The following is a 15,024-nucleotide window of genomic DNA, read 5'->3' on the forward strand; positions in this document are numbered from 1 at the left end:
TGCACATTTGCTTTGTTGAAATTTGCTTGACCCCTTCCTCTTCCTCTTCCTCTGTAGCTGTCTCGACCTCGACCTCTTCCTTCATCATTCGTCACCTTCAAGGCTTGCTCCTCTCTGCTTCGTCGCTGAAACTTTTGTTCATGTACTATCAAAGAACTTTGCAACTCATCAATAGTGAGAGTATCGATATCCTTTGACTCTTCAATAGAACAAATGATATAGTTAAACTTTTCTATTAAAGAGCGTAGAATTTTTTCGACCACTTTCACATCTTGCATATCTTCTCCATAAATCCGCATCTTATTTGCCACCGTCATGACTCTGGAGAAGTATTCTGTCACTCCTTCACCAGACTTCATCTCAAAAATTTCAAAGTCTCTACGAAGACCTTGTAGATGAGACCTCTTGACCCTTGCATTGCCTTCAAACTTTTTCTTCATTGCATTCCATATTTCTTTAGAAGTGCTCTTCTTGAGAATGGTTTCTAAAACTGTACGATCAATGGCTTGAAAGAGATAATTCTTTACTTTCAAGTCTTTCAGCTTCATCTCATCATTTTTCTTTCGCTGGGCTTCTGTTTGCAACAATTCACTAGCTGGTTCAACATATCCAGATTCGACCAACTCCCAGTATTCCTTGGATCAAAGGAAGTTTTCCATCAACATGCTCCAATGATCATAATGACCATCGAAATGTGGAATTGCCGGCTGTACAAAACTTCCTTCATTCTTATTTCCTTCCGTAGTCATTTTCCTGCAAAGTTTCAAAGACTGCTGCTTTGAAAAATCAAAACCACCTTGGCTCTGATACCAGAATGTTGAGAACAAAAAAGAATTGCACAACAAACTGACTTTTATTGATAATGCTGCTAAGCTTAAATAGTAGCTAAACTACATCCACGAAAATAAAGGAGAAAAAATAGCAACCCACTCTTACTACAATTCAACAAAGTGGAAACAAAAAGCTAAAAATAGGAAAATGTTATAACAAAAAGCCTTTCAAATGAAACTGTTAGTTGGATATATTGAGTTGATATGTAGACCTCAAATATGTAACTATTTATTTTAATTGATGAAATTGTCTTATTGGAACATAAGTAATGCAGGAAATAAAAAATGGAAAATTCATATGTTTAATTTGAAAAAAAAAACATAGACATTCGAAACGTGTCAAGAGTTAAATAATTTGTCCATTATTTTGTGTCAAGATAAAAATATATTTGACAAATAAAAAATGTCAAGAATAATCACATATGATACGTAATAAATATCAAGAATTAATTAACATGACATGTCTCCAGTGTAGAGTATATTATATTTCTTGACACGAAAATTGTATCAAGAAATATCTATCTTGACTTTTTTTTCAAAATCAAATTATTATATTATACTTGACAGTTAAATACATGACGCATTAATAAGTGTCAGGTACACTCTTTACTTAACATTACACAAACGTCACGTAATCTAATTGTTGTAATAGTGAATCCCAAATCTACCATTTTAACAATTTCAACTAATCTTATAAATGAAAGTAAGGGTAGATCACACACAGTCAATATGGAAGATTTCCTCAACTATGTTAGTTAGTCAAGGGCCATAAATAGAACTATTTTCCAATAATATTATGACAAGTGGCACCTCTTCTCAAACTACAATCTACCACTTTTCATGCAACCTATTTGTGGCATACACCTATCGAACACTGTTTCTATCTAAACTACTATATAAATCATAAACAAGCATGAGTTCTAAATCAACAAAATTACAAATTATATTTAAAAAAAAAACCTTGAAGTTCTAAAACTCTGTATTTTTTTTAATTTTTTTAAAAAATGGCTGATAATTCCCAGAAGATGAACTACCACATTGAAGAAGCTAAAGGCCAAGTTCAGGTTCACTATATCGTCACCATTATTTTATTAAAGGGGTCATGCTTTAATTTTAATAGTTGATTTTATTTGTGGTATCATGCTAATTCTCCTTTAATTTTAATAGTTGGTTTAATTTGTGGTATCATGTTAATTTTGTTATTTGTAATGGTTTAGTGATGATTGAATATATCTAATAGCCTTGTTAAAAAGTATTAATTAGTACTTATTTTGACATTCAAGATTAAAAAAAATTAATTGGAGACATATTAATTTGGATAATCGTGTAAGAGAAAGAAAGCAATATAATGGACAAGGCAAGTGATGCAGCTCAATTAGCTAAAGAATCAATGCAAGAGGCAGGACAACAAATAAAGGCTAAAGCACAAGGTGCAGCTGATGCTCTCAAAGATGCTACTGGAATGAACAAGTGAAGCATAATTCCATTTTCATTTTCTTCCGTTTTTGAATTTTTCTCTAAATGGCTTTCCTTTTTATTTTTCCTTTGGTTCTTTTGTCTAAGGAGATTATTTCTCTTTTTTGTACGAAAAGAAAACCCGATTAAGAGATAATTAAACATGGTGTAACTAGTGCTATCGAAAATTTCACTTTTTATTAACAATTCAATGAATAGGTAATCTATCTATTTGATTCATATATAGGAATACATGTATTGATCATTTAAATGAATTTTGTTAGAATTATATATATGAAAGAAAACTTTACTTCAATGATAACAATGAATAATATTATATTTAGTATTTATTATTAACTTACATTATTGTTGGAATAATTATTTTGTAATAGTTGACCCACGGCAAAATGTCAAAACTATGGTAACAACTAAAAGCATATGAATAACCCTTTATATGAAAAATGTGTGAAAAAAAAAAACTCCAAAGGGAATTATTTGGTGATAATCGACTTTTATTAGTCATCAACAAAAAGGTTTGTAGAAATAAAAGTAGATAAAAAGACCGCAACCATCTATTATATAACCAAAATTGCACCCGAAAAATATGTCATGTGGCATTGTTTTTCAATATTTGTTTTATTTATTTTTTTAACTTTATACAAAAAGAATTGCATAAGAGCTAATCACTGGCCATAAAAATATTAATGTCCATATACACATCCATTTGTACATGATAAGAAAATATATGATTATGAAATCAAGCAAAAAGATGTGCCATGAAAGGTTTTTTTTTTAAAAAAAAAAAAAAATTATGTTTGTTTTCTTACCAAGTTTTTAACTATAGTATTTAAAAATTAAAATTTTGATTTTTTTAAATACTACTAAAAATAGATAACAAACAAAGAAATCAATAATATAACCTTAGTTTTAAAGAACTAAAATCGAAAAATGGCTAGGTTGAGGATACATATGATCAGAAGAACCCTTTCTCAACTTTGAATAAGAGGGATATACAAAAGAATGATAAACATTGATGGTCCTACTAATTAAATATGTTTTTGCTTTATTTTCTTGATAAATTTTTTGAAAGCTCAATTTTACTCTAATGGCTTGATGCTATAAAATATAAAGATATAGTTTAAAGTTGGTTTAAATCCTATTTTGGTCCGTAAACTTTGAACTTTGTTCTATTTTAGTCCCTACACTTTAAAAAATGTCTGTTTTAGTCTTTGAATTTTTAAAAGATGTTTAATTTGGTCCCTATTGTTAAGATTACGTTAACATTTTAAAGATGAAATATATTTAAGGGCAAATTGCATCTAGCATGGATTGAGCAAGATAAGGTGAAGTAAAATATCAACAATCAACGTGTCAAAATAGTAAACGATCAAAATCTTGGACGCAAAATGACTTTTGAGATCGTGCGTGAAGTTGTCTATAGACTGCTGTAGATTATTTCTAATATGTATTATAAATATTATAAAAATAGATGTCCACTGTTCAGTATCCTAAAAGCCACATGTCATTTTTTATATTGCTCATGCACCTTGTAATGAATGTTTGGTGTCTATGTAAATCTATATCCTACTTGACACTTTGTCTATAATTAGTGACATTTGGTGGATCTCAAAAGAATGCACATTGGTGAGAAATCCACTTCAGAATTCTATTAATTTTCATTTTACCTAGTTTTATAATTTTAGTTATTTTATTTTATTTTATATTATATTTATTTATTATTATTATATAAATTTATCATTATATTATCTTTTTCCATATTTGTATTCCCGTCGTGCTCCTCAAGTTCACAATAATATGCAATGATGATGACAATTTTCTTTTATTAAAATTAAAATTAATAATTAATTATAGTATTATAGTTCACTCCATGTTTGGAGCCCTAATTATAATAATTAATGTCTCCAACTATTATAATTTATAATTAACTACAATATTACTATTTCAAGTTCCTCTTTGTTATTATGTTTATTATTTCCTCTTTATCCTCTCTTTTATCTCGTTTACTATTTTCTATCTAAACCAAAATAGTTTGTACCCTAAACACATACTATAATAATCAAACTCAATGCCCCAAACATCTCTAAAACGTTAATTAAAAAATAATAATCTTTTAATATTTTATCAACCATGAATATTAACCTAAAATTGTGAAAATAGATTTACATGCAACAACCTTAACAAATTATTAAAGAAATACTAAATAGTTGCAAATGATCAATATATACCGAAGAGAAAAGGGAACACAATTTTTCCACTATGACCCTTTTTAAAAACAATAAAGAAAGAACTGAGAATTTAAATTATAATTACTGAAATTTAAGAAATGAATAAAATGGCAAAAACCATTGCACTATCAATGATAATTGACATCTGACATTTACTACCCTCTTTAAGATTAGAGGTTTTGGTTTACTATATATATATATATACCTCTTTTTTCTTCATTTATATTTAAAAGAAGAAATTTCATGTTTGGTTCTTAAAATTTGATTGAGGTTAAATTTGATTTTTTGAATTTTCAAACTCAACAATTTTACTTTCGAGGTTTGCATTTAGTAGAACTAATTTGATACTACGTGTGTTGCACATCTTATGTAAAATTCAAAATAAAACTTAAAAAACTCATTTTATCCTTTTACTAGCCTCTTAATTTTAAAGATTAAATAAACCAAAATATTTTTTTAATTTCTTTCATTTATTTGGATTGGATAATTTGATTATTTTCTTAATTTTAAACTTTAATTAAAATATCATTTTTTATTTAATTTTTTTTGATAATCTTATCTATATTATATATATTACTTAAATTAATTTGGATGATATGAATATGCTTTTAATTTCAAATTTTAATTTAAACTAAATTATTATTTTTTTAATTTTGTACAGAATTTCATAATAACTATTTCTTAGTATTTGATTATCTCCTATTTTCATTTTTATTAAAATTCTAAAAAAATATATTATTTTTTCTATGCAAATAGACACCCTAAAAACTTAATTTATTTTGATTTGAAAACATCTTCTTCTTGATTTTAAACTTTATTTCAAAAATTAAAAAGAGAAAAAAGTACAAAATCATGTAAAAAAATAGTAAAAGTTATTATAAATCTTTAAACCCATTGGCGTACATTTGCAAAAATTAAAAAAGTGAAAAAAAACTACGAAAAATAAAATAAATAATCGCTTACCACTTTACCAACTTCTAAATTTGTTGAACCTCAAAAGCGAAGTCTTCTTATCCACTAACTTCAATATGTGAGGCGTATATAAAAACTACAAAAACATTGAAAATAATGTTTATCATGCAGAGTTGGGATGAGTTTAATTAGTAATTATTATATAGAAACTTAAATTATATGTATATGGGGTGGTGAGTTGAGTTGAGTTGGAATGTTTGTGTTCTAGTGATGAGTTGAGTTGAGTCAGACCGTCTGTGTTTGCGGTGTTAAGTTGAGTTGAGTTGAGTTGAGATAGGGTATGTAGTGTAGTTTTTCTAAATGAAATTGATTGTCCTTGATTTTATTTCTTTGCTATTTTTTTAAAAAAAATTCCAACTATGCACGTTTTCCTTAAATTTTTAACACTAAAAATTGCATAATTTTTTCCATTCTTAAAACATACAAACTTTCTACAAAGTAAATATATATTAAGCACTAATTTTAAATTCAATTGTTGAACATTCAATTACATAATATTTTTTTTCATTCCTAAACACCAAAGATATTCTAAACAAATGAAAACTTTTTGAAATTACTTAGCCCTTATGAACATTGAAAAAGCTTGAAAATTAAACAACTTTTTTTTTTTTTGCTTCTTGAAAAAATGTAACAACTTTTTATTTTTTCTTCTTAAAAAATGTAACATATTTTCAGCACACAATTTAAAAACCCAAATGCGTAACAATTTCATCACATTTAAAGTTGGTGGATCAAATATTGAGTTGGAAATTTTTTACTAACTCAACTCAACTCACTTTGTGTTGAAACACCTCTAAATATCACTTTATATGTTTTTACAAAACTAAAAAGTAAAAAAAAAAAAAAATGGAAAAAGAAAACATACATTAAATGAAAAAGAGAGAGGTGGTACATTAAATTAAAAAAAAAATAAGAAGAAGAAAAGAAACATTAAAAAGATTGTCCGTTAATACGATTATATATATATATATATATAAATAAAGAAGTTGGGAAAAGTAATTAACAAAAATTAAAAGAGAGAAAAGAGTGGAGATACCTGAAAAAAAAACGGGTGGTTGAAGTCAACTATTTATAGAGAAAACTCAAAGTTCAAATCGTAATTTGATTTGATTTTTAATCAAATTATATTAACAGATAAGTTGATTTTTCTTTATAAAATGTGATTTTTTTTTTTTTTGAAAAAAAGATGTTTCCTGCCGTAGATATTATATTCTAAAATGTTATTGTTGCTTCTTTTTAACGAAAACCATTTATTTTTGTACATGAATGGTTATTTTTCATAATATAAATTTTGAATCTTGAATCAAATATTAGAAATAATCAAACTTTAAATAAATAAAAAAAATAATATAGATTTTTCTTATAAATAGAAAAATCCATGATATTTTATGTTTTTTAAAATCTTAAAAAATTAATGAGACAAAGCAACTATATATAAAGAAAAAAATAATATAAATAATCACGTTACCTCTGTAAATCACAGGTTGTTGTATTTATAGCTAGGTCAAAATTGTCGTTTTACCTCTGTAAATACATCTTGCTCCTTAAGCTCCTACTGATCCTCTATTAAATAATTGGTTTATAGTCCAACTTACAAAACATGATCCTCTCAACTGTAAGAGGACGTGGCCCCGTTGCTCAAGAACAAGAATCAGCACTTAAGAGAACAACCTATCTGCTAACCCTGAATCGGGTAGGAGTGAATTCCATCTTGCAGAACTATGTCCCCAGCTATTTATCTGGTCTTATCCCCAAAATGGGAGGCTTATTGAGTACTGTTGTTGGACTACTCTCACTTATACAAATCAAAGGATAATCCCAAATAAACAGAAGTTCATAGTTAGCTTAGGATTAAGATCGAGTTACTCTAGGTTATTAAAATTGAAATAGCCAGTTTTTGTTGGGGTTGATGCCCTAAATCTTGTAGGTTCCTATAGTTTGTAAATATTATTGAACAAACTCATTATGTTTTTAATAAAATATATGATATTTTATTCATTGTCTATAAAATATATGTTATTTTAGTTGCATTAACCACAAACCAATAAACTAACATCCATGGTTATATTTGTAACTTAAACATGTATGTAGAGACATACGGGTGGATCATGTTTAAGCGATAACCAAAATGGTCTATAATAGATGAAAAGGCAGGATATCTTATCCTAGTGACGCTACCAGTATGGCTCGCTTTGTAGGTGTTACAATTGTTGTAAAGTGCTACAAATGATATGATCCTAATCATTCATGTTTAGGCATGCGAGTGGGGATATTCTATACCAAAGAAGTTTGTATATGACCAGACCATGAAATGTTTAGTCTCATTATATAACGTCGTTCATAATAGAGACCTACATTTACAACTCCTTTCCCATTCTTTTCCATCCACCCACGTAAGTGGGTGGTGGTTATTTTTGCAAGTAGAAAAGAAAAAGTTTCTTCTTCTTCTTGCAAGTGTGGTTAATCGATTGAGACAGTTGAAAAACAATAGAAGACTTTTGTGTGTTTGAGTTCTTTGGAGAGTCCTTAATCCTTCTTCCTCGACATTACGTTTTCCCTCAAAACCAAAATAGCCAGAGCCCACCACTCCTGGATTCTCACCCTGAGACTACCGAGGAAACATTTGTGGTAGTGTTTGATATTGTTCGAAGTTATTCTTGAAGAAAGTTTTCAAGGAGTTCGTGAATTGTTCGAAGGAAAACGTGAAGAAAGGTCTTCAAAGGTGAGGTTTCTAAAACCCTTACATTAGTATGCTATAATTTATAATTAAATGCATATCTTGTTTATTGTGAAGGAACTCGTTTTTTAAGAGATTGTTGTGGAAACGACAATTAAAGAATACAAAAAAGGAACGTAGAATAGGGAAGATCGAGACACAATTATACATGGTTCACTAACAGTGTATTAGCTACGTCCACAGGCAGAGGGAGAACAATATTATTTGAGAGAATGTTTTCAAAATTACATCAAAACGGTGCCTTAGGTTTAGAGAGTTTATATAGCAAGACCCCCGTACTAGGTTGTTTGAAGCGCCAGTAAACATATTCAAGGCATTTCAACAGAGATCCTTGAATGGAAGCGGATCATCCAAATTCCATTAATTATTGAAAACATATTTTACAATAAACATACAAGATATGCATTTGAAATAAATTACATCATACTTTTTATAGAAAAAGGTTCAAGATACATTACCCTTGAAGAACCTTTCTTCGTGAAACTCCCTCGAATAGTGACGTGCCTTGAACAAAAATAGCAACTCTTGAAGACCTTCTTCAAGATTTTCTCGAACAATAACAGGGACACTCTATGAAGAGCCTTTGGTATTCTCAGGGTAAGAACCCAGGAGTGGTAGGCTCTGACTATTTTGTTTAGGAGGGATAGTTTGGGTGGAGGAAGGACATCCAACCTACCACTTTCGGGATTCCTCTGATAGGGGAGTTGGGAACTTAACTACACTAGACGAAATTCATTCCTTCCTTGAAGTAGGGGTAAATAGATAAATTGCTCCCTTAAGGACTGATTTCGAGGTTTGAACAATGTGGTGCCACACCTTCACTTGGCCCAAGAAGGTTTACTTATAGTGGGACTATGATGTATTGTTCATTAGAGGAATCAGTGATACTTAATGAGTTAGATGTAACTACAAGGGAAAAACGGTAAATTGGCCCAACTGTACTTACGTGTGATTTGTGAAGTGATGAAAAGTAAAAAGAGGAGAAAATGGCACACACTTGTTACGTGGAAAACCCTAGTACAAGGAGGAAAAACCACGGTACAGAGGACTTTTATATAATAATGAGATACAGAATAATGTGCATAGGCTACAATTTAAATATAAAAAGATAAAACCATAAGGTACACATGAAAAGACAAAAATTCCCTTAGGGCAAATATTCTATTATCAACACTCCCTCTCAAGTTGGAGCCTAGATATCAACGAGACCCAACTTGCTAACACATGAGTCAAAGAGTTGTCGTGATAGCCCTTTTGTGCGTACATCTGCAATCTGCTGACTAGAACGAACATAGGGAACACAGATATTGCCACTGTCAAGTCTTTCCTTGATAAAATGCCTGTCAATCTTTATATGCTTTGTTTTGTCATGCTGAACAGAGTTATAACAGCCTTGTTATCACAATAGAGTTTTGATGCGCTGTGAATTGTGGTGCATTTATGGTGTGAGTTTGTGGTGATGTGTTATGCATTGAACATGAAAATTTTCCTAATAAGACCCAAGTATAAGGCTCACTAGATTTCCTAGTAAGTCCAGGGTCGAACACAGGGACTACTGAGTAAATATGCAACAGTTACTTTGATTCTCTTGCGGTGGTGAAAACAAATAAGTTGGATGGTGTTTTGATCAAGAATATTTTATATGCGACAGAGTTTAAACGAAGAGTTGATGAAATTGAGAGTTATAATGAGTATGCGATGAATGAGTTGAGAAGGGGTTTAGCTAACACTTCCTAAGATCATGTACAAGTTATGCGATCATGCTACACACAAACAACAATATGTCATCTCTCAATGCAAATGCCATAATTCCTATTTCTAGGACGCATGCGATGTATACGAAAAAGTCGATAGAACTTATGTCTAAGCCTCTATTCTTGTCTATGCGATGATGAATGTTGCTCACATAAAACAAGGTGACCGCATACAATCATATCCTATTTCTAGGGTGCATGCGATGTATAAATAACGATAGAACTTATGTCTAAGTTTCTATTTCTTGCTTATGCGGTTCTAATTTAACTTTCTCAAGCCTAGATTCTAATCTAACTTTCTCAAGTCTAGATTTTATCTTTAGACTACTCTCTCAAGTATCTCTAAAGGATGAATGATGCATACATAAGACAAAATGATCGCATAAAATGTAGATCTTAGGTCATACTACCTAAGTACTTCTCAACCCATTCGAAAATTTAGCTACTCATGCAAAATGTGGAGAGATTGAACATAAATTGAAATGAGATTTCCATTTTCTAATAAAGTGCTGAATACAAAATAACAATGGAATTTAGAGATAAGAAGCCTGGTAAGAAATGTCTTACTTCTCGTGGCCTTTTACACTATCTTTTTCACTCCAACTCTGTCTAGATGAATATTCTTGCTTTCGTAAGTGTTGGCCCTCTCTCCCTTTGTAGCACTTTTTGACAGTCTCTCGATCTATCTGGGAATGATCTCTCGACTTCTTCATCTCCTAGCTCATCTCCGTCCTCTAAATCTAAGTATGAGTATATACGTGAACAAACTAACAACTCTCTAACTTGTATATTCTATGATATCACTTGTTAACCTCTTTTACAATGGTGGCCTTCGATATTTATAGAGCTCAAGGTGAAGCTGTCTTTCTCTTTAATGATTACAATGATGGACGATCATTAAATTTCCTGCTCTGATGTGCAGATTAATGGTCACCGAAAGTTGAGTGTACTTTCTACAGTGTGGCTTTAACGGCTTGTCAACTAAATTCGGATTCAACCATCATCAACTTTCCATCCCATCATATTTATTATGTTGTCACCTTGATACGCAGTCTTTATGCAGCCACCTTTTTTGAACAACTTCTCACGATCGCATACGATCGCATGACTTTGCGATCATAATCTTTCAAGCGTGTGGACGCCTAATTCCTTGGATCGCAATTTTACTTGCGCCAACGCATTTTTTCTGCACAAAATAAGTAAATTAACTGCTTTTATGTGATGGCGCATGATGACGGGAAAAAATGCAAGTCATCTTAGGCCTTTTATTTAGAATTATGAGGACTGTTAAGCAGAATATGCGACAATTATGTTAAGAATTCATGAGAAAATAAATTTGTATCGTTCAGCATTAAGAATCTAAAATGAATTTGTGTCGTTCAACATTAAGAATCTCGGCTAATCCACTATTATGCGTTATTATGCATTCAATTGTCTATCTTTGTAGCTAACGCACGAATCGGACACAAAGGCGGAAGTCGGGCTATTGCATCGGCGATCGCATGCGGAGAACTTCTCCATCGCAAACGCGAATGCATACGATCAATGCATGGGTGTTGCGGTAATCAACCGCATGTGTCCATCACATAGAAGTTACGGTAACCAAGCGATTGCAATCATCGTGTAGAAGTTGCGGTAACCAAGCGATTGCGGTCATTTCAAGGTTGCGGCTACACGATGATAACCATAATGGCAGGATTACCGCAAGGTTGGTGGAATGGAAGCATCAACGCATATCTCGGGAAAATCAAAAGATGATGTTGACATTTCACCTACTACTCTGTTAGCAGCCGAAATTCAGAAAAGGACCAATGCGCCGCTAATGTCAAAATCAGAGCAGGTCCATTAATGTTGTCGGCGATCAGGCTCTATAAATAGAAGTCGCTGAGCCGAATTTCAAGGGATTTAAGGTTTTCATCCAAGGTTCCTTACCTTCGAGGGAATCCTTGTGATCTAGACGAACACATCAGAAGAAAGCTTGAGAATTTTTCATCTCCTTCATCCATTCCGAGTTACGACCGGAGCCTTCATCGAAGTTAGATCTCGAGAGAGTCAGCTCCACCGCCCTTCCATGGCACCACCGGCAGTCTTGACATACATCTGCTAGAAGCAAGACATTGCTTCTAGCTGGTCCTTTCATTTTCTCTTCTTTTCTTAAATTGTATTGTATTACATTTTGGATTAAGAAATTAATACATTGTGTGTTCAATGCATTTCTGTGTTTCCTTCGATTCCATCTCCATCTTTCTTTACTTAGCACGCTTAACTTTCATTGCATCACTTAGTGAGATTTCTAGAGTATCGTATATTTAGTCATGCGGATTAGAGATATGAAGCATGTAGAAAACCACCAGAAGGTGTGCATTGTGCGAGTGTGTGAGAAAGTCTTATTTCCTTAGTGTGAAGTTGTAGCAACACCTGTCTATAGGAAGATGCAATGCTTGTCTATGAGTAAAGTCAGCAACAACTAACTGCCCGAGAGGGTAAGTGGTTGGTCACAGTAAGTAATGTAAGCAAGTATTCACTAGAGATAGGAATAATCTTACGTCAGCCAAGTTTCTGCACATTCATCATTTAGGCATACTTGGAAGAGTAGTCTAAAAACCAAATCTAAGACTCAAGAGAGCGGATTGGAACGCATAAGCAAAAATGGGGAACATAGGAATAAGCTCTATTTTCTATTACACAGCGTATGCACCCTACGGAAAGGATATTGCATGCGTCCAAGAAGTAGGATATGGTGGCGGTATGTGGTCATCCCGACATTTCGCATACATATCGCATACGTCCTAGATTTAGGCACAAGTGTGTGTAGCATGATCGCATAGCTTGCGTTGGCTGAGGTTGCCCTTGCGGTCAATCTTAAGGGTTGCGATGAATACATTCTTACATTTTATCTATTTTCCATGCATTTACTATGCGTCATTATGTCTCTAACTCTCATTCATATTCTCATTGCTTTGTCTGTTAGTTAGAAGTAGGAGTAGTTATTAGCTTATACCCTCCATCATTCTTTTATTCAACTGCCGCAAACACATTACCGCATAGCATTTAGTTACAAGTCCCTGAGTTTGACCTCGGATCACTCGAGAAACTTACGTTCACGTTATACTTGGCGTGAGTGCAAGAAAACTTGTGACGGGAACACATGGTCATGGCATAAATTCGTTAACACATAGTTTCATTCCAACGCATGACCACTGATGCATGAGTATCAACGCATACCTTAAGACATGCATCGCATATCGCGTCCCACTAATTTTAGTCCTCAAGTCTTTGACGGCTAATTTTCGTCATTAAGTTTTTGACGCTGTTGTCGGGGACTTGGTAGCTAATTGTTTGTTGAGTTTTTTGTCTCTGCAGGCAACCTTTTTATCTTGGGAGTATTGCAGCTTTGCGACCAAGTTGCAACAAATATTGAAGTGTAGACGATGCACCGAAAGCCAGTATTGACCCTAAGATAGGAGGGCAATCAGTCGCGTCATTTGAAGGTAATTCTAAAGCACATGACGGACGCATGCGCCCAACAATTGCCGGAAGTTCCAATGGTCAAGGCATCTTGACCTAAGTAATTGAGAGAAATCTCTTGCATGGGAGACTTCTTGCGAAGACAAACTTCAATTGCTCCAGGGACGTCTTCTACTCTATCTTTACCTTGCCTTCTTAGTTTAGTTTATTTTTTATTTTATTGTTATTTTGGATATGCAGCTTCTTCCTTGGTTGTGGTGTGTTTACTTCTTGTAGGTGCGACAATAATTCTCCTCGGTGCGTAGTTACAACGAAAGAATTCCCTCCATCTTTTAATGCATGGCTTTGATCGGATGGATTCCAACGCATGATCGTATGCGTTATTTCGCCTAAGGTCCTTTCTTGTTATCCTTTATGCATTATCCTTTTGAAATTCTCCTTGTCTGATTGCATTCCTTTGCGATGCATCTATGATGGTATGTATAGTTCACCGCATCCGCTAACTAAGCATCGCAAGGCGCTTCCTACTTTTAATAGCTTCTTCAATTTTTGAAAGTCTTATGTTTTATTTTGTGCAAACCTTCACTCAAACATTGGTTACCGCATTCCTATTAAGTTTGTTTTTAGCTTTGCAGTGAGAATGCTGCCAACCTCTAAGTTTGGGGGTGGCAGCGGTCTCAGAGAATTGTGTTCATTACATTGCGGTCATTTCTAAAAAAAAAAGAAAAAAAAAGAGAGAGAATTTTGAGAATAATAACTCCACTATCAATGCAATGGAGAAACCCATGTTGATAAGAGTTAAGTTGTGAAAGGCACTTACCCGTAGTTGGATGTCCGCATGACACATGTGGGGGCAAGCCAAAACGAAGATAAGTCGCCAGGATCAACACATAAGTGCAACTCCTCTGTCGAACGCAAGCCAAATAAAAAACAAGAGTTGAGTTGAATATGAACGCAACCGAAGTTGGATGCCCGAATGACACACGTTGGGGTAAGCCAAAATGAAGAGCGTAACCAGGTTCAACGTTGCATTCTAATAAGTAATCGCAAAATCTTTTTGAAGTATTTTGAACGAACGCATTCTAAAAAGCTAAACGCAAAGTTGTGGTGAATGAATAAAAAGTTTTTGAGCAAATGCTTGCCAGATTTAAACTTAAAAAATATCTTTTTGAAGAAGCAGCCAAAGTGGAGGAGAGCATTGCGGCAATGGTTAAAGGTATGAGTAAATTACACTCTGAAAGGCTAGTCATCGCAAAGAAAAGCCTGACGGGAGTTAGAATTTCTTGAGTATAACGTATGCTTGAGGACAAGCATGATTCTAAGTTTGGGGGTGTGATGATGGACAGAAATGCACGTCATCTTGGGTCTTTTATTTAGAATTATAAGGGCTGTTAAGTAGAATATGCGGCAATCATGTTAGGAATTCATGAGAAAATGAGTTTGCGTCGTTCAACATTAAGAATCTCGGCTAACCCACTATTATGCGTTATTATGCGTTCAATTGTCTATCTTTGTAGCTAACGCAGGAATCGGATGCAGACGCGAAAGTTGGGCTATCACAT

At 32.8% G+C, this 15,024-nt stretch overlaps 1 protein-coding gene across 1 annotated transcript; it reads left to right on the forward strand.

The window, feature by feature from the left end:
• The first annotated feature begins 1,834 nt into the window (after positions 1-1,834).
• LOC120068465 (uncharacterized) lies at positions 1,835-2,304 on the forward strand. The gene is made up of 2 exons (XM_039020251.1): positions 1,835-1,894; positions 2,164-2,304. Exons 1-2 carry the CDS (start codon positions 1,835-1,837, stop codon positions 2,302-2,304), a joined length of 201 nt encoding a protein of 66 aa, XP_038876179.1.
• The last annotated feature ends 12,720 nt before the right edge of the window (positions 2,305-15,024 follow it).

This window comes from Benincasa hispida, chromosome 12 (assembly GCF_027475165.1).
Source record: "Benincasa hispida cultivar pf3 chromosome 12, pf3_genome.v1.1, whole genome shotgun sequence".
Taxonomy (NCBI): domain Eukaryota; kingdom Viridiplantae; phylum Streptophyta; class Magnoliopsida; order Cucurbitales; family Cucurbitaceae; genus Benincasa; species Benincasa hispida.

Bases quoted from the DNA above. Each gene is read 5' to 3' on its own strand.
- LOC120068465 (XM_039020251.1), top strand. From the start codon at position 1,835: ATGGCTGATAATTCCCAGAAGATGAACTACCACATTGAAGAAGCTAAA. The intron at 1,895-2,163 runs GTTCACTATATC...ATCGTGTAAGAG, and splicing joins AAGCTAAAGGCCAAGTTCAG to AAAGAAAGCAATATAATGGA.